General features: G+C 36.0%; 1 protein-coding gene across 4 annotated transcripts in view; it reads right to left on the reverse strand.

Annotated features, from left to right (window-relative positions):
* Positions 1-3,507: 3,507 nt before the first annotated feature.
* PPP2R2D (protein phosphatase 2 regulatory subunit Bdelta) overlaps positions 3,508-19,834 on the reverse strand; it is a 38,448-nt gene continuing 22,121 nt past the window's right edge. For 2 of the 4 annotated variants that reach the window (XM_038409144.2, XM_043518052.1), the window contains 7 exons: positions 19,505-19,670; positions 14,559-14,671; positions 11,056-11,233; positions 9,982-10,146; positions 8,202-8,371; positions 8,027-8,118; positions 3,508-5,663 (listed from right to left, as the gene is read on the reverse strand). In XM_038409144.2, the coding sequence (XP_038265072.1) occupies positions 5,384-5,663; positions 8,027-8,118; positions 8,202-8,371; positions 9,982-10,146; positions 11,056-11,233; positions 14,559-14,671; positions 19,505-19,670 (1,164 nt within the window). In that variant the 3' untranslated portion in view covers positions 3,508-5,383. The remainder of the gene's footprint in view (positions 5,664-8,026; positions 8,119-8,201; positions 8,372-9,981; positions 10,147-11,055; positions 11,234-14,558; positions 14,672-19,504; positions 19,671-19,834) is intronic. The other 2 variants (XM_043518050.1, XM_043518051.1) reach the window with 1 other exon arrangement.

Genomic DNA, 19,834 nt, shown 5'->3' on the forward strand with positions numbered 1-19,834 from the left:
GAGCACAGCTTCATCATTAATGCCAAGAAAAGCTCTCCTGTTCAATACAGAAAGTTCTCTTTCTTCAGAGACCTGCCGTAGCATTATGTCTTCAACTTGCTGGACTCCTGGTGTCATGTATCACTCCCTGGGCACAATCACATATCAGAAGTCTTCAAGCCATTATATGAAAGGTGTGGGATCACTGCACAGAACACATGAAAAATAAGTATAGGTTTGAATACCCCAGGTGTTCAGCTCCTTACAGGGGTGGTCCACCCATGACAATGATCACAAAGGCATGTCCATCTGCCTTCCAGATCCTCTAGTCCCTGCAATCAATACTAGCCTGGAGGGCTGGGGAGCTTACTGGGGGAACCTTAAGAGCCCAAGTTCTGTGGAGCCACAGCATAAACCTTTTGGAGCTGGGACTGATCAAGATAGCACAGCAAAGATTCCCACCCATCCTAAGGAGAAATTACATCCTGCTTCAATAAGTCAGTAAGACTAAACCACCAAGGGAGAACAAGGAGAACACTACACAGGGAAGCAATAGAAATAATGAGGTGGGCAGAGCAGTTCCTCCTTTCCCTCAGAGCGATCCACATCAAAGAGGACCTGAATAAAAAGGCAGAGTGGCTGAGCAGGCGGAGGGGCAACAACTCCAAGTCAAGCTTGAATCAGGAGATTTTTGATCTCATCGTTCAGATGTTTGGCATCCCTCCCACCTGTTCGCAAATCATAAAAATGCAGAGCCCAAAATACTTCACAAAGGAGGCAGACCCTAGTGTGAAGTTTTGGGGATCACTCAGACCAGTGACGGGTTCTGTCACTGTAACTCGGGTGCCTTAATGCTGTACTGCCATGGCTCAGAAACCTGACACCAGTAGCCAGCCCACAAACAAAGACTTCACCTTGGCTTCCACCAGCTTAGTTACTTGGCAAGGTGATCCCAACAGCTTTTTCAGTCATGGGTCTCCCCAACTCTATCTATCCAGAGTTCTTAGCTACCAGCCTCTCAGACTTTTCCCACTGGTTCATCACCCCTGAATGTGTGAAAACAGCCTCCCCATTATAATTCACTTTGGTGCACACACTCCACAAACGAGAGACCTGTTTGGGGTAAAAATAAAAAGAGCAAAACAGAAAAAAATCAGATTCAAAGATGAAATAATAAGGTAAAGCAAACACATACAAGTTACAGAAAAAAACAAAGATGCTATTTCAGACTTTACACTTCTATATCTGACATATTAGAAAAGTGAATCTAAGTTACCTATTCCCTCTGAATGGTTTCACAGCAGAGGCTGTCCCTCAGTTTCTGGATTAAGACTTCAATTTTAAGTCTCCTTTAAAACGTTTTTTTTTTTTTTTTTTAAAACCTTTCCCCCCCTCCTGGCATGGACACTCCTGGTTACATTGGGCAGTAGGGAGTTTTAAGTGTTTTCCCATTAACCCTAAAGGCCCCTCATTTGTCTTCGTGATTTGTACACTAGGTGCTCCCCTTCCTGCTTGACTCCTCCCTCCCTGACTACTTCATTGTTCTGAGGTGATGAAGTTGCACCAGTTTACAATCACAATGTTCTACATATGTATATACACAAGTGTACACAGATTATGGTTATGGATGTATCAATGTCAATGAACATCCAATTCAGAACATTAAAAACTTTCATGAAAGACTTTTCTTGACATTTTTACGCATAGTAACATTATATAAAACCAGCTGTTATCAAAGGAGTTTTATACAACTGATTACAGCATACAAATCTTAAAATGTTCTAAAGGGAGGATCCTCCTAGATATACCTGTTGCATTTAAACATCAATACATTATATGGGAAACAAGAGTATCAAAAGGATAGATCAAAAAGGGAAATTGACAACTGTAAATTCTGATACAAAGGTTTAGGAGTTACACTTTTCATTTCCTCACATAAATGAAAATTACTCACTCCTACAAATTCATCCTCCTTCTCAGAAATGTTTGCATAAAATAAGGATCCTTATTTCCTAAACTGAACATTTTTACCTGTCAAGATGAGAGCTTGGAACTTGATTTCTCTTGCAATATTTGTAGACAACACATGTAGGCTTGAAGAATTCAATATTAAAAAAAATTGACTGATATTGATGTATTTGTAAGCATTTCTTCAATTTATCCATTTAAATTTTCACAATTGTGGGAAATATTTGTGGGGGTCAGACCATTTATGACAGCACATATTGAAATTCAAAAAGTTAAAATTGTCAACATCAAATGTCAATACACACTGAGTAAATAGCTTTAAACCAAACTAATAAGTTCTCAAGGAGCATTTTTCTTACTTTACCTATCTAAATTTCTATCATCGTCGATTTTTTTTTTAAATCAGTTTGGGTGTACACAGTGAAATCAACATTTATTAGCTTTTACTGATAAATACCCTAATCCATCCAGTACTACACATATCTAACACTAACAATATTTCTCGTGTTTATACCTCCCACTTGAAATCACACTATAATCCTGTCTCAAGTACTTAAGATACCATGGTGTTGGGTGCAGTATAACAACCTACCTAGAAAACAGACAATGGAAATCTTGCTCCCACCAGTGCCAATGGAAGTTTTCATCCAGACTTCAACTGCATCAGGATCAAGACTGCCTTGAAAAGAGAAATGTGGTGTTCCAAACTGATTTCAGAAACCAAACAATTGATTTTATTAATCTCAATTTTTATTTTCATTCAAATATTTGAAAATTGGAGTGGAAGCATCCCAGCCACCAAAACAAAAGGACAAGAAAAATTGTTTCCAAGTAAGATGTGTTGAAAGCTTTTCATGAACCACCAGCTGTTTAACCAAAGAAAGAATTTAAATTCTTTTATATAATCTCTTACAAAAATCTTTTAGTTTTCTCCTAATCCCACTTATGGTTTGGGGTTTGCTGGACGCAACTACAATGGCTCTATAATAGGCAGCCCAACTGTATTTATAATCATCTAGTATGGTGAGATGTCCTTCTGAATTAAGGATCTGACCTTACGAACACACAGTCCCGATCTATATTAGAAAATGAATTTAAGTACATTGATCAAGGGTGTGAGAAATCCATACCCGAGTCGTGTCAAGCCGACATAAGTCCCTGTGTAAACAGCACTAGATCGATGGAAGAATTTTTCCGTCAACCTAGCTACTGCCTCTTGCGGAGGTGACTGGTGAACCCCTCATGTCGGCCGTACATAATGTCTACACTGAAGCACTATTGTACTACTGTCGCGTTTTAAGTGTAGACAAGCCCTCACACATTTAAATTTGCTCAGTGGAAAATTAATGGGACTACTCAAGTGAACCAAGTGAAGTGCATAAGAAGTGTTTGCAGGAGATTCTATAGGCTTTTGCTAAATATACTTGGTCATTTCCCTTTCCTAAGAAGCATACTAATTTAACATGGAAGTCTACAATGAATTATTGTGGCAGAACTCAGCTAGAATTTCAATTTCAGAAGCAAAAATAAGGAAAAAGTTGTCAAAATACACAGAGCACGTTCAGGTAAACATTTAAAATTTATTAAACTTTTTGGTCAAAATAATTGAACAAGTATATACAATCCCATTGTATTAGCTCTATTATGTATTTTAAGAACAAGGTCAAATCTAATGCTTAAATGACCTAGTTCCACATTTCAAGGTTTGCAAATAGTGTCACAACCAATATACAGTATACGATTTTTATTTAAACTTTATTTGTAGAACCCCAAAAAGTTAGCTGTATTTACTAGCTTATTGTGAACAAGAGTGGCACTATGGACTTTAATTGAGAGGGAAGGAACAGAGACATTTTCTCTTGCATATCCATATTTGATTGAGTAATCATAATACACCTTCATTTTATTAAAAATGGAGTGTAAACCACACTTCTGTATTTCATCAGGGAGGCTCAAAGGATCCGATTTTCAGAAGACACCTCTGATTTTGCAGGCACATTTTATAGCCCTTACATATCTAGGTAATTTGATGCTATTAAAATGTGCCTGCAATTATTTCAGGTACAATTTCACACCCACACCTGTTTTGGGTGAAAAACCGATGGATGAGTTTCAGGCCCTTTTGAAAGAGAGTACCAAGAATTATTCTTTAACCTTCTGTTGTCAACAGGAACAGAAATTACCACAAATGCATTTCACATCAGTATGTAGCCTCCATATAACCTGATCTCATGGTGTCAACGGGTTACAATATGTTAAAATTTGTTATGTTGTGCTGCTGTTTGGCATAATAAGTTAATTTTTTTTTAACTGCGATGTGAAATTCAATATACATATTATGCCAAATTTTTAATATTTAAAAAAAAGTATATTTTTTTCCAAAACAAAAAGTACTAAACAGGTTAAAAAAAATAATGCACATAAGGTATGTGTCTATGTCAAACATTTGAGAGGCATCTGTTAAACCAGATTTTTAATTTTTAAAGCAGCAATTTTGTTGAATGTTTTAAGATATTTTTTTCCTTCTGTCGAAGGTGATCTCTTTCTATTATGGCTCTAGATAACTTTATACCAACCTTTTCAATCTCCTACTTTTTGTATAAAATATGATGTAATTTTACAGGAAACCTACACAACTTAAACTAATGACAGTTTGTGGAAACTAATTTTAGAGTTTGAAATATTTTATACTACACGAATCTGTTCATACCTGCCTGTCAAAAATCAATGTTCTGGGACAAACTTTTCGAATCTTCCCATCAGAATTATTTTTCACAACCTCAATACATGCGATAAAAAAATAAAAAGACTGAATACATACTTTCAGATTTAAAAACACTTTTTATAGTTTGTTATTTTTATTAAGTGGTTTACACCAGAAGGTGTGGTTATAGATACAGTTGGTGAGTAAATATACATGGAAACCTGCCTACAAACCCAATTCAAGACCTACCTAAGTGCTCAGAGATAAAAACACCTAAGCCTAGATAAAAGGCCAGAGAAGGAATGTTTACAGGCATAAAGCACAATAAATGTTTTGAAAGGCCCAAATATTACAGCAGAGAAAGAGCGCAGAGACAGAAATTACATTTTTATGACAAATTTTCTTCTTGGGTGTTAAATTTTTGGTCTATAAACTGGAAAGGAAGGCTCAGACTTAAATAAATACATTTGAATATTGGCCTTTATTGAGCACTGTCCATCAATTCTGCTTCTAGTAGGCTTTTTCTTGTTGACAACTGCAACTCACATCCCCCTCACTGAAGGCAGAACTACACCATGAACTCAAAACCAGGCAAGCTTCTCTCCTTTATCTATAAAGGGAAGTAAGTGCATCAATGTTCTTTACTGGTAGGACAACAAGGTCTTCTTTTTTTACAGAAACAACTGAGCTTAACTATGCAAGAAGACGACTTTGTCCTGAAATAAGCCATCTTTAGTTAATTTTGTCCTGGAATATATACAAGTTATTGGTGGCAGCTACAGCAATGATGTTCTCTGTGGGGTGCCATGCTGTATGAAGGATCTTCTTGTTGAAGTCCAGACTGTCAACACTTATCTCATCTTTCTTTCTCTTACCACCTGTACACACTTTGCGTGGCTTTAAGATGGCACGAGGTTTGCTACTTTCTCTTGATGCTTCTAATGTAATATCCCGTCGTGTGTTACGGTCAAACATCCTAAAGAAATTGTTGTAGGAGCCAGTCATGATAGCACTGTTTAAAACCAGAAGAAAAGGAAATATTTTACTTGGATTACTAAAGATCATAATATATTATTCCACTGCAGTGTACCTCTAATTTATTTCTTCTGTGCACAGAATAAGTAACTACCAGGGCTCAAGTTTAAAACTAGAACCTTGCACTATATTCTTTTCTCTTATTTTATGTCTTTCCTCATTGCTACTCCTTTGATCCATCTTCCCACAGCATTTATTTCATACACTACATTCACCACTGCCTCCTCTCCAGCTCTTTCCCCACTCCCTTGCTATCCTACACATCCTCTCCCCTTGCTGTCTCTTCTCTTACAGACACAGACAAATCACTCATGACCTTTCCCTGCTCTGGACCAGCACAAGAAAAAGTGGCTGGTGAAATAGCAGCACCCTCCCTGTCACAGCTGACAGCAGAACTGCCCCTATTCCTACTCTAGTATTATCCCTTCCCTACCCCCTCTTCATCCACAGCACTGGAAGCAGCCAGGGGGAAAGGTAGTCCTTGAGCAACCACCCAATTCCAGCTAGCAGTACCAGAAATGCAGGGCAGCTCTCCTGCACTGCAGACACTTGGATGTGTATTTCAAAACTGTCTCCTGGAGCCCAAAGCCACTTCCCAGATACCAGTTATCTCTACCTTCCCCTGATGAGAACAAATTATAAAAGTTAATACAAATATCTACATCACAGTGAAAATTCAATAATTGAGAACAATGTAAAACAAGTTGACTTTAATATCAAAATACAAGGAATACTATACCGATTGGATTATACCAGAGAGGGAGAGAACTTCTCTGGGGTGGAAACAGCGCCACATAAATTGTGTAACAAGGACGACATCAGAGCCTTAATTATAGAACAGATTTGTTTATATATAACATTCTAAACCTATGATAGTTCTTTTGACTTTGAGAAATCAAAAAGATAATGCAGGTAATCTTTCGCCTGAAAATTTCAGAAAATGATCAACTTTGTTGAAAGATATTTAACTCTTGTATTAGCAGAAATGTAAACAGATTGACACAACTCCTTTCTGGAACTTGATACGAGCAGGGTAGGACTGCTAATATTCCAAGTGAGATTTTTGCGATGACCCTAATAAGTTCTTTGTCATGGTTACAGATGTAGCTGCACTTATGTCCCCTTTCCAATCTCTCTGAGTGCATGCTTTCAGGTGTTCGGCTCATTCTTATACCTATCCCAGCGTGAAATTTTGCAATGCTCCCTCTCCTTGACTGGGACCTGGGCTACAGTACCCTATCAAACATTTCTGCCCTGCAGATCTTCCTGTGTTTGCGCACCAGGTACTTCCCTTCAGGAATCTGTGACTAGAGGTCTATATTGACCGAACAGCCTTCTTAAAACAAAAGCATTGTATATTTTGCCACAGAAACAAAGCCTTAGGGGACAAAAGGATTTTAAAATAAATAAGTCTATATGCATGTCTATCTTATTTCAGAGTCCCATCATCCCATGATGGGGACATAGGCAGGTCTAGCTTCCCCAGAAACTTGGAGTGAGCCATTATGTCAGAGTCTTATTTTAATCTGGTTCCTTGTAGGTTCTACCTCCCCAGGAGACCATGTGGGTCCTGGCCAAAACCAGTTTTGTAGGGTGTTTGGAGACTGAGGAAGAATCAAGCTAGCAGTGCTGGCATTGTCCCTTAACAACTCTCCAGTGTTTGCCAATAGGTAGCTCTCTTGAGCCATTCTTCTCCTTCCTGCCTGTATTTCAGACATACCCCATTGAGCTAATAAAGCAGTATATTCATACAGTAAACACCCAATAACCAGGCCAACATACAATATCAATAAGTTATCACAGTGCATTCCAAACCACCACACTCTTGTATATCACTTTTTATCCAGAAATTTGTAACGTTTCCATGGATCATATAACAAAACAAAAGCTAGAAGACATAAAACTGCATTATACAGCTACCTCTGTTTCTACATGTATTGTTTACCTTTGACAAAAAATTTAAGGACAGAGCCCAACAGAAAGGTTGGAAATAGAATTAAACAAAAACTGATCTTTCAAAATAATGAAAACCAGTTCTGTATTTGTCTTATTTAAAAAAATAAATTATGAAAAAATTATTTCAGGATAGTTTTAAAGTCGATATCCAAAAAGCTAGTTGTATGCAACTGCAGCAATAATTTATACTAAAATAGGGTTAATTGAGAGAAAGTTTACATTGCCTTTGCCACCTCTTTGAGGATGCAAAAGGTAAATATTTTAAGATCTTAATCTTGCAAATTGACTTCAAAAGGACTGTTCACATACTTAACGTAAGCTAAGTGTTTTCAGGATTGGGAACTAAATTTCTGAAATTAACCTTATTTCATAAGTTACCCTTACCTATCAGAACCATTCCAGCAGCACTCAAACTTGTCAAAGATGCAGTCATTTTCATATAGAGAACAAAGCTTGCTTCGAAGATATTCATGAACCTTAAAACATTTAAGGAAGTATTAGACAGATCTAAAAAAAAAAGATGCTTTTTTTTTTAAATTAAAAAATATGAACACTTTACCTGATATGTCTCTACAGGCCTGTTTTCCATATTGAGATCCCACACTTTAACTGAAAGGTAGTCTCTTGTCATCATGTATCGACCACTGTGACTGAATTTTACATCAGATATTGAGGAAATAATTTCTGAAAAGAATGATCTGCTGCTGGGATCTTCAGGCTCTTCAAAAACTGTAAAATTAAGATGTAAAGTAAAACTGAATCCAATACACAAAATGTTACAAATGGCAATGCTATTGAGTATTTATATATTTTAAAATCATGGACCTGAATACTAAATCCTCCATTAAAAAAAAAAAAAAAAAAGGAAAAGAAAAAGAAAAAGATTATAGCCCTGCTTAGTGGTTTTGTTTTGTTTTTTTTAAGCTGATCTTTCTTTAAAAAAGGCACTAAGTTCTCGTAGCTAGAACCACTAGCTGCTAAGCTCCAATGGGTTCTCCCATTAGAACATATCAAGAAGCTGCAATTCCTGGAGTTTGGAAATGAACATTAAGAGGCAGAAACTAACAAAAAAACCGATATATGAAGTTAAATTCAAAAGTTACTGTGTTCCCTCTAGGACTACTGATTATTCTATAACTTTACCATAATGTAAAACTAAAAATTTTTTAAATGCAAAACAGTAAGAAGTCAGCATCTCCAGTGTACATTTCTTTTACAGATCCCACATCTTGTAGTGGCGCTGTAGGGTACATGGTTTATTTATAAATTTATAAATATAAATTGCACCACACACAAAATCTACTGAAAGAGCAAGTTTGTATTTACACTGAAATTCAATGAGGATCTTTGTCTGCTTTCTTGAACCATGCTTCTTGGTTAGGTTGAAAGTCATTTACTCTTAATTCTTCAAATCAATGACAATATGAACCTTTCAACACCAAGGGAATAATATCAAAGTTTTTTCTTACAAACCTTTTATGAAAGCATCACAGACTACTGTACCTTTTACAGAGTAAAGGAAACTAACAAAAATATGACAAGTAAGATTGGCCATTGACATTTCCAATTATATAAGCTAAGTTGACTAAAAAGGAAATGCGTCATACCATACTTGCCACAATCTTTAAATATTTCTCTTCCCCAATCAAAATACCCTCATCTTTGCTTCAGAATATGAGCTTACCTAGAAATATCAATGCAATTTAGGTAAACCCCAGCAAGTAGCAATATATAAAACCATTATTACTGTAATACAACCAAGAAACAACAGGCTGTGCGTAAAGATGGGCCCTATTCCTTATGGTGGAAATATAAAAGCTTTCCTCACCTATATGAGGCTGTGTGGCTCAGTGCTTCAAAAACACTGGCCTTTCACCTCTGGGAACTGGCTTCAAATCCAGCACAGATCATTATGAATAAAATTCATTCCGACAGCTGTAAATGGTCACAAATGAAATGGGTTCTGGCAGCCTCAGCCCAGTTCCTAATGCACAAAGGTAGATGTCAATAAACTGCCCTTAACTGGCACTTGTTAAGCAGATACCTTTGAGAAGCACCAAGACTGAGTCTGGACAGAAGACAGGTCTCACTGGTGCCAAAAGCACTTGAGTCACATCGTCAATTGTCTCATGCTACACTTCTGCTTGCTGATGGCCTAGAACAAGACAATTAAAATGTTCCATTCTACAAAACTATGACTCCTTACCTTTTTAAGTTCTTTACCAATAAGCAGAATTTGACATTTTAATGTTTGTTTATATAGGTAGAACACCTACACAGTCTCTTGTTGTATATGACAAAAGTCTATAAAGCAAAAAGATATAGTCTAAGATGCTTACATTTTGAATGTCTATCACAGAGGGCTGAAGAACGCATATCACAGAGTCGTATAGTTCCTTTGCTACTACTGTAGACAAACACATTACAATGATGTGGGTGAAACTCTGCAGCAGTAATCACTTCTGTTAGTTCCTCCATATTAGCGGGCTTAATATCTACAATGTCTGAAATTTGGTTGGTAAAGGCAACAAATAGCATTTCCCATTTTTATTATTTCTAAAATACAATTTCCAAAAAATGGTTAATTATGGTTGTGGTATATTTTTAGAAGCATAAGGTAAATTCCTCCCTTCTGCTTTGCGGACATTTACTCATTTTAAAAGGACAGGAGTAGCATAAAAATAATCCTGGGCTGGTCCTAGAATCTGTACACTAAAACCTAAGAACATTTGTGTGGAAATTTTTTGTGGATCTTACAAACAGAATGCTGAATGGCCTTCGTTCCTCTTATGCCCTGAAACAACTTAATGGCTATTTTATATTTCTCTCACCCTTGATTTTATTGAAGACACCTACGTTACTTGCCAAAATATCTCTTGGACCATTTTGGCCTGAAATAGGCAGCCATAAGCCATAGCAAAAGGGTCACTTTCAGTATTGTCTGTAAGGCATATCCATACTTGCTATGCAAAATTCTAAGTTTTTACTTTATTTCAAGATTAACATCAGACTACATTGCTGATACTTTGAATACAACAGGAGATTGAACTCTCTAGCGAAATGGAATTCTTTATTTTTACATATATTAGCAATTAGATCATTTAATGGAAGACTGACCCCCACATTTAAAAGATATAGGGTCCCAGAATTTCACCTCTTCTTCACTTTCTGCTCTGCAAAATTAAACTACCTAAACTCTACATATCTTCCTACTTGCAGCTTTCCATTTCAAAAACATTTCAATGTGAATTAGTGCATTTGAACTATTGTTTAATTATATGACTGGAGTTAAATGGAAGTATTTAGGGAACTTATGTTTAGTAAAACTGCAGATATAACAATGAAACTGTTCCTATTAATACTCAAAACAGAAATTTATAGATAATCTTAGAATTCATACAGGAAAAGGATACTAAAACTTCTATCTGTGATTTCTAAATGCCATAGGTTAATTCTTAGGTCATCTGCAGAAAGGTACGTTTCATGATCACTATTTACTGAAATTGAGTTTATGTGATACGTGTGCGCATTTGCAAATATCCTTCGGGGACTTGCTTCTACCATTAGGTCCATGGGTTTTAATATCGGCACCTGCAAAGGGGAAGAGAAGATACAAGAAAAGTCAGTGTTTATGTTTGGGGGAAAAGTTCACTGTAAAGATAAAAAAAGAGCTAGTAATTTGTGATTCAAAAGTTTACATTAAAGATGAATTCATTCAACTACTGTATACATAGTCATATTTGCTATTATGTAAAATAGCAATGTAGACTACAGAAATCTCATTTTCTCTCTGTACAGGAACACAATTCATTTAGTTTTGGGACACTTTTCAAATCCACTGGGCAAAAAAATGTAACAAAACAGTTGCCCACCCTACTCTGATGTTCCATATTGGCACTCACAAACCAGATCCCAGATTGTCATTTTTTGCATTTCAAATATGTAAGACTCTCCCATACTTCCCCATCGAGAGAAGTACATGTTTATACTGAACAATTTGAAGATACTCAATTTGAAACCCTCATATACCTGAAAACATATCTTCTGTAGTTACTTGTAAGATCTATAACAAAAATTAGCTAAACAAAAAGATCTAAGCCTGTTTACTTTGAGCATCTGATAGCACTTGGTGCACTGACTCCTTGTGCACTAACTGACTCCTTTAACAGTCAGTTAATCCCTTCTAAAATCAACAAGGGAGCTGAAAAATCCTTAAAACAACGTTTTTAAATGGAATGAAAAAACTATTTGAAGGATGAACAACAAAAATATGGACTTTCTTTTAAAAAGTTAGTTAATTTACAAATGAAATCAACTTAACCATGTCCTCATAACACAATCTGATGCTCTTTTTACTGAACTATTGACAAATTATTTTTAACACACCATGTGGAAAGCTAAGAGAATAGAAACAATTTTTTTTAAAAAGCTTAGATACAAGAGGTTTCAGGAGTTGCCACATATCTTGTTTATTATAAAAAAACATTCCTCTTCTTGTCACTAATGATTAGTCACATTTTAACATTTAAGGTTAAAATGTAAGAAAAAATATAATGAATGAAGTGGAGTGCTAGGATGAGGTGGACTAAAAATAATATTTCAGGGTACATAAGTTTTATAATAAAAGAACAATCACAATCCAGGAACACTAGAATTAGTGTAATTAAGGAAAGGTTAAGCAAAATCTAAATTACAATTAATGCAATTAAGTGTGAAATTCTCCTTTAACTCCTGGCTGCAAGGCTGCACAGAGGAACAGTGGGCACATGAGCCACACAGAGGGCTTCCACTCTCCATGCCCAGTGGAAAGGCCCTCTGTGCCAGTTTCGTAGATCAGTATTGAAGGAATGGGGATGTCTTTATATGACTCCAGTAGGCCTAACACCCCAAGTGTCCAGGAGTGGCTACACATGCAATTCTGGAGTACCTGCTGTTTGGAGGGGAAGTCACTGTGTACCACATTGACAACGATACATTCCCTGCATCTAGTTATTTAGGTTTTATGTGGGTGAAGCAAATTTCTTCTAAAATGCACAAGAAAGGGTGAAGTAAAATTCACTCAATGAAATCTAAAAGTAACTTTTGAGACGAGAATGTGAAAATGAAATAGCATCAGGCGAACATATTAAGAGACCACCTGAATCATTCCTGGTGATTGATTATGAAAAACATAAAAGTGTAAATATTACCAAATCTCAAATAAAAGGAACATATGTTATTAATAAGTTACTGGTGAAACTAAACCCTGAACCACAAAGCTTCCTTGTAACTGTGCCGTGCAAGCAGTTTTTACTACTTATAGTATAGGACACCAAGAAAAATGTTACCTATGCATACCATCTTGCTCTGGAAAAGTGACTTGACCTATTATTGCAATTTGATTGGGTTGTGACTGGCTTTAATAATACTGGGTTTTTATATCCTCAGTAATATAAACATACATGACGAAAAGTAGAAAGGCTTCTTGTTTCTGCTCTCGAAGAATTTTGTAAGTATAGTAGAACCTCAGATTTAAGATCACACAGAATTACAAACAGTGACCGGTCAACCACACACCTCAGTTAGAACCAGAAGTACGCAATCAGGCAGCAGCAGAGACAAAAAGTGCAAATACAGAACAGTACTGTGTTAAACAAACTACTAAAAAAAAAATAAAGTAAAAGCTTAAAAAAATTGTAAGGTAAAGAAACTGTCTCTGTGCTTGTTTCACTGAAATTAAGATGGTTAAAAGACGCATTTTTCTTCTGCATAGTAAAGTTTCAAATTTGTACTAAGTTAATGCTCAGTTGCAAACTTTTGAAAGAAAAACCAAAATGTTTTGTTCAGAGTTACAAACAACTTCCATTCCAGCAGTGTTCATAACTCTGAGGTTCTACAGTATTCTGTTTTGTCTTGACACAGCATTCAATCCATAGTCTTCCTGCAATGGCTTTATATTCTAAAAAAGGGCAAATCAGGATTAGGAATAGATCCAGTTCTTTAGTTTATGATGGTCCAATAGAAGAAAATGTTATCAATAACATTTATCTGAATATTAAACACATTAAATCCACAAGCAGTAAAACAAAACCATTAGGGGAAAAAAAAAAACCCAACCCCCCACCTTTTTAGCCTTTCCAATTTCAGAACAAGCTCCACTCAATCAAATACAAGATCAAATGTCTCTTGTAATGCATCCTTGAAACCATTAAATTTAGACCTAGATGGCCAAACAGTTTGTTTTAATTAAAAAGTGAGCTGACCGTTACTGAAAAAATATTGTTTAAATTTAATTTTCCACCCATGTCAAAGATAACCACCCCGTTTTAAGTGCAAATTTATGAATCCACACAAATGTTGCGAGATGGGTCACTAACACAACTGGCTATTCAGGGAGATAAGGAGAAGTGATGCACTATCTAGGTTCAAAGCTAGTGTAAGAGTCTTTTGTTAAAAAAAAGTTCATTCAAAAATATTCTTCTATCTTAATAAATTTTCCTGTCTTCTATATATTATTTAGATGAAAGGATACACCTAATGAAAAATGTTATTAACTTAATTTTAAACAAACTTTAAAAACCCTATTTATATTTACAACAGCATTAAGATGTTCCAAGATGTCACTAAGAAGCTCGTAACAAAATATTTGTGTCGGAAGCACTCTGGTCTTTAATCTTCCCAAAGCATCTAGGCAGTGTTTTATGGGCCCATGAATTAATGAAACTTCAGTAATATCTTTAATTTAATTCTGTATGTTTTGTATTATCCTGAAATACCCAATACAGTTCTGACTCCACATAATACACACTGCAATACAAGACAACTTTATAAATGAATAACACCTCTTTTTAAATGTACAAAGGGAAAGTTGTACATTCAAAAAAGCAGATTTAACGAGAGCCAAAGGAAAAACCAAAAAAAAAAAAAAAACACATACTCTTAGTGCTGTGATTCTAAATGGATCCCGAAGTCGTCCATCTTCATCTTTCAAGTTATAACCTTCAGCTCTTTTATCCCTTTCACTTATTTTCCATAATTTAATAGTTTTATCTAAAAACAAAAATTCACATTCTTGAAATTGAAATTACAAAATTAAAGATGATTCAATAAATTATTATAAAGTTATATGCCAGATTATAAACTCTCCCGGGCAGGGATTGTTTCTTCATCTGGGTTTCCTCTGTGCCTATTACAAAGAGGCCTCAATTCCAATTGTGGCCTTCGAGTGCTACCATAGTATAAAATGATTAAACACAAACACTACATACTAAAAAGTATTTTACTTTGTTTGAACTGCTTATGAAACCATTCAGAATTGTCATTAAAGTTGCCTATTTTAACTAGTTATATACAATTTCCAGACAAAATATTCTCAACTTTAACACCCTTTAAAATTTATACAGTAATGCAGAGATTTGCAGCGATGTTCTTATTATGCCCCAAACAAGCAAGATAAACGGAGGAAATTTGGAATTAAAACTGAAATGAAAAGAAATTCAAATATGTTATTGTATGGAAATCCTTAGTTAAGGACCTAACACCTTAATTCTGCTCTGTAGCACCAGCATAAAATAATCATAGAAAAGCATTTTAGTATTTGATATCCTGGATTAGATTAAGTCCAAAGAGACATTAGATTTTTCATATTTTTTCCCTTATGGTGTCACTATAGGATAGAGTTAAAGGTTTTCTGGGTGCTCTAACAGTATATTTTCGTTCTTTAACATGCTTGGATTTCTTTTAACTTCAACTTTGAATTTCCAAGTAACAGCTTTCTCAGCCATTCCCTGAAATACTGGATTCCAATTTGAGGACAACAAAAGCCATGTTGGATTTATTATTCAAGGGGGCAAAAATCCATGCCAAAGTTCCTAAATTACTATAATTTTTCATATGCAGTCAATTTCCCAGACAAGCATCCCCGAAGGCAGCAGCCTCTTTCCCTCCTCACCCCCTCCCAAAAAACCCCCATAAACTATGAGCTCTTCTTACAGCAAGCAAAACTAGGCCTCTCTTTCCACCTTCTGGAGCCCGAGAATACTCCTTTGACTTTAGCTTTCAGCTCACCTGCTTTTTCAGTATGGTTCAACTTATACTCTGTTGGAAAATCTACCTGTGAAAAAATCTTATTCTCCTTCAGGGTCACCAATCCCCATGATCCTTGTGCACATAAGGATATTGAACTATTAAGACAGAAAAGCTCTTTTTTCCACTGCAGAAAGATGGAAGAATCATCTTCCAGGGACAAAGTTAGAAAGGAATGTTACCTTGAGCCCATAAGTGAGGTTGTGTAAGAAGATTTAAGGAGGAGCACTACACAGGGCCAACCACCTTGTGAAGGTCAGGATCATCTTGGTCTGCTGGTTCAGACAAAGAATTAAACCCTAAACTTCTGGAAACTAGCAGGTCATCTATATGAAATAAATTCTCCAAGAATGAGTCTGAGTTTTTCAATATATGATAGATTGAAAGCTCTGACAAAAATATTCTGAGGACCACCAGCAAGGAGTATTAATGCAAGTGCGTCTTGACTTACTTGGTCCCACAAATTTCTGTGTTAAAAGTTCTTCTCCAAGAAGGCATATGATTATTCTATTCTTCCATGCTTACAGCAGAACCAAGGTACTAATGGGCTTCTGGGCTAAATTGTGGTTCTGACTTTTGAGAGCGAAGAGGAGCAATGTAGGATCAGTGAAACTATGAAGCCATAAGTACTGGGTATACGTGTATCTGTTGACACATCATAAATGGAGGGGCATTTCTCACAAGATCATCTCTATCAACTAAAGGAGAAGGAACACACTGCACCTGGAGGAGACCGACTCTGCAGAAAACTCTGAGTGTAAGGAAGAACATTCCAAGCCCCTGACTCTATCCTAGCTAATCCTGAGGTAAAAACATGGTTGGGGGAAAAAAGTCAAGGTAAAAATCTAAGCAGAAGTCTAGCCTCTTTATCTGCTAAGACAAGGAAACAGCAGAGAAGCATGAATCATCCACTTTCCTTTAGAGGAAGAATGAGATCTCTAAGAAGTCTGCTATTTTTATTTGCTGTTAGGAAAAAAATCTACTCCTCTGACTTAAGGAGGGATGTTTGAAAAAAAGTTTCTCCACCTTAAGAAATAAATATACACATATGAATATACAGTAAAAGGTCTGGGTAGCATGCACAATGTATTTGCATTTAGTAATTTGTTTCTGTTATTCCCCATCAAGCTGACAAAGAGATTTGCAGTTGAACCAGTGATCTCCTGAGGAGTGAGACTTCCTTTATATTTCAAATTCTATGAAAAGTGTGACATACCCATTTGAATAAACCTCTCTTTCAGAAGGTGTTATATGCACTATTTTCGTAAACAAAAAGGAGACTGATATACAATGTTAAAATGTACAGGGATTTGTTCTGCTGTTTCACAGCTGATGTCCCTGGTGTTCTGTTTAACAGGTGATCAGGAGATATGGACAACCCTTGTGAAAGGTAACAGGGTATGGGTTTTCATCCTGTAGGTCATGATCACCCTCCCCTCTGCCCTTCTTTTACAGGGCGGGGAGTCCTGAAATTATGGGAAAGAATCCAAAATTTATTTCTGTAGCAATGAGGTTAGATTACAGAAAAATTGAGAACAGATTGGATTAGAAGAATAAAGATTTCATTTGTGGACAAAGGTATAACACAGAAAAGTGATTTAGTGGAGAAAGTAGACTGTTTAAACCCAAGTCCATGTCAGGAAAGAAAACCAATTATTTTTAACTTTACAAATAGAAGGGGACTGTCCATTCAGAAATTCAACATTCTTTCACTCACTGTTGATGAACTGACATTTTCATAAAATGTAGATGATTCCAGTCAAATGCTGGATAAGACGACAGAAACATTCTCTAAGGAGCTGGGTTGTGTTATTGCCAAAGGGACTGTAACTTCAATAGGACAGACAAAGAAGCAGCTTTGGGTGTTAGAATGCCAAGAAACTTCTACCATGCAGGGAACAAGGTAAACCATCCAGTTATTTCGTAACTTAAAATTCAGATAGACTGCAAGTCCTTTTCATAGAATCCATATAACAGTATATCATCTGAAACCTTTTAAAGTTTTCTTTCCATTCTATAAATTGTCTAATTCAATTTAGAATAAGCAAAATGTTGTACTTGTAGAACTGATAGATAGATAGATATCTGAGGGAAATTGTTTGCTAGTATTCTGGAAAAAAAGTGAATTCTGCATGGGAGACAAGGAAGAATGAGCCTTATTCTCAAACCCCAAATGCTAATCAGAAAAGCTATCACCACTTTTTTTAAACCTATAAACTAGTACCTTCAAGGCTTCTGAGTAAGGGGGTTTATTCTGATTAGAAACTGATCTGGGCAGGGACCTTTCTTTAAAATCTTATACAGTGGAAAGTACATCATCAGAAAATAATAACTGTGCAACAGTCAGATGTACAGTAAAATGTAGGCTTCCAGAGGCATATAAGACCCAGCCCAACCAAAAATACAAAGTTCTTTCACACTCACTTTAAGTTATTTTACGATAAAGAACACCAGTGCAATTGTATACTGCAGTATTACATATGAAACTTAATCACACTTGCTCCATTTTTTAAATCGATTAATTACAAATAATAAGGTTACACTAGTTGAAAGATTAGAGGGAAATAATTTTGATGTCATTTGTTTTCAGCATTTAATTTCACTTTTGTACTCAGTTTCACTGCTTTCTTGTGTCGTTTCCATCTCTGTTCATCTTTCACACAGTAACGGGGGAGACAAACAGTTACAACTAGAAAAAAAGTGATTGTAAAACAACAAAAATTGGCAGGCAGACTCCGGGTCAGATGTAATTCTTCAAACCAGTTTAAAAAAACAAAACAAAAAAAAAAAAACCAACAGTAGTTTCAGTTCAAGTTCATACGATCTCTTTAGACTTGTCAACCGGCATTTTCAGGACATAGCGTAGGAGTAATTACCTACAAAAAAAGCCCGTCCCTATTAATAGAGCATTATGGTGAAACAGCAGTACTACAGTACCCAGCACAATGGTACTGCAATCCAGAATGGGGTATTCTAGTGGAAACCATAATATAAGTCTTTACTACTAACAACATATACTAGAAGATAACCGTTAAGATTTCCCCCAATTTAATAAGGCAGAGAGGAGCGGTAGGGCTATATTTCAGATTTATTTAAGTGAGACTCTTAATTTTATGTATAGTATCAACATACCATGGTCATGTATGTAATGGAAATATAAATAAACGTATTCCTGTCAATACAGCTGTTCCTTTTAGTTTGAAAGCTATGCCAAACAGACACCAGGCTCTGATGTCTGGGAAACATCTCTCATTGTGGGAACCACCAGAAATAATGTTGCATCACTAACATCAGGTTGCTATCACTGAAGAACGGCCCTGCCACTGGACTGCGCCAGGATCAGAGAAACACAAAGGAAGCTTAAAGCATACTTCTCTCAAGCTATGCTAAGGATATGGGGCTAAATCCTACCTTTTAAAACACAATTGTGCATGACAGAAGCAGAAAGCAAACAGAGCTTCTTACATAGCCTTCAGTCATGCAAGCACAACAGGCAGGGAAAGTACTGCTGGCTATTATGTCAGCCTGCATATTACATCCAAGAGCACATTCTGTGGGTTGGTAGGTATATCTTCCCATATTCCCCTAAGACAGCTAATGCATAGTTACTTCACTATTCTAAACGCATGGTATCAAACCGAACATGTCTTGCATGGAATTAAAACTATGAAAAGGATACTATTCTGTTGTATGAAAGTAATGAACAAATGGATCCAGGGTAAGACTATGAAATTCAACTAGAGTATCAAAAGATCTTGCTGTTTTACAAAATAAAAGTACACAATGAAATGTCCTTACCATTTGTAGACAGCAGGAAATGAGCAGCATTCTGTTGTGGTAACCACCTAATTTTATTAATTTTTTCCTCAATTTCTAGACTCTTCAAGTAGTCAAACTCAGGTTCATGACTCTGAAAGGTACTGTAAACGTTATATTCTCCCCGAGAATGAGGACGGCTTTTATTCTAAAAGGAAGCAGAACATTTTTATTAATGAAATAGAAGTTCTTTATTTATGTACCTAGAAAATGACAACACTTTATATACACTCTAAGAACAGATAACATCAGCCAACTATTAATGACAAAATAAACGTGAATGAGGAATTGGGAAATGCTACTGGGCAAAGT

The sequence above is a fragment of the Dermochelys coriacea genome, chromosome 7, assembly GCF_009764565.3.
Source record: "Dermochelys coriacea isolate rDerCor1 chromosome 7, rDerCor1.pri.v4, whole genome shotgun sequence".
Classification (NCBI taxonomy): Eukaryota; Metazoa; Chordata; order Testudines; family Dermochelyidae; genus Dermochelys; species Dermochelys coriacea.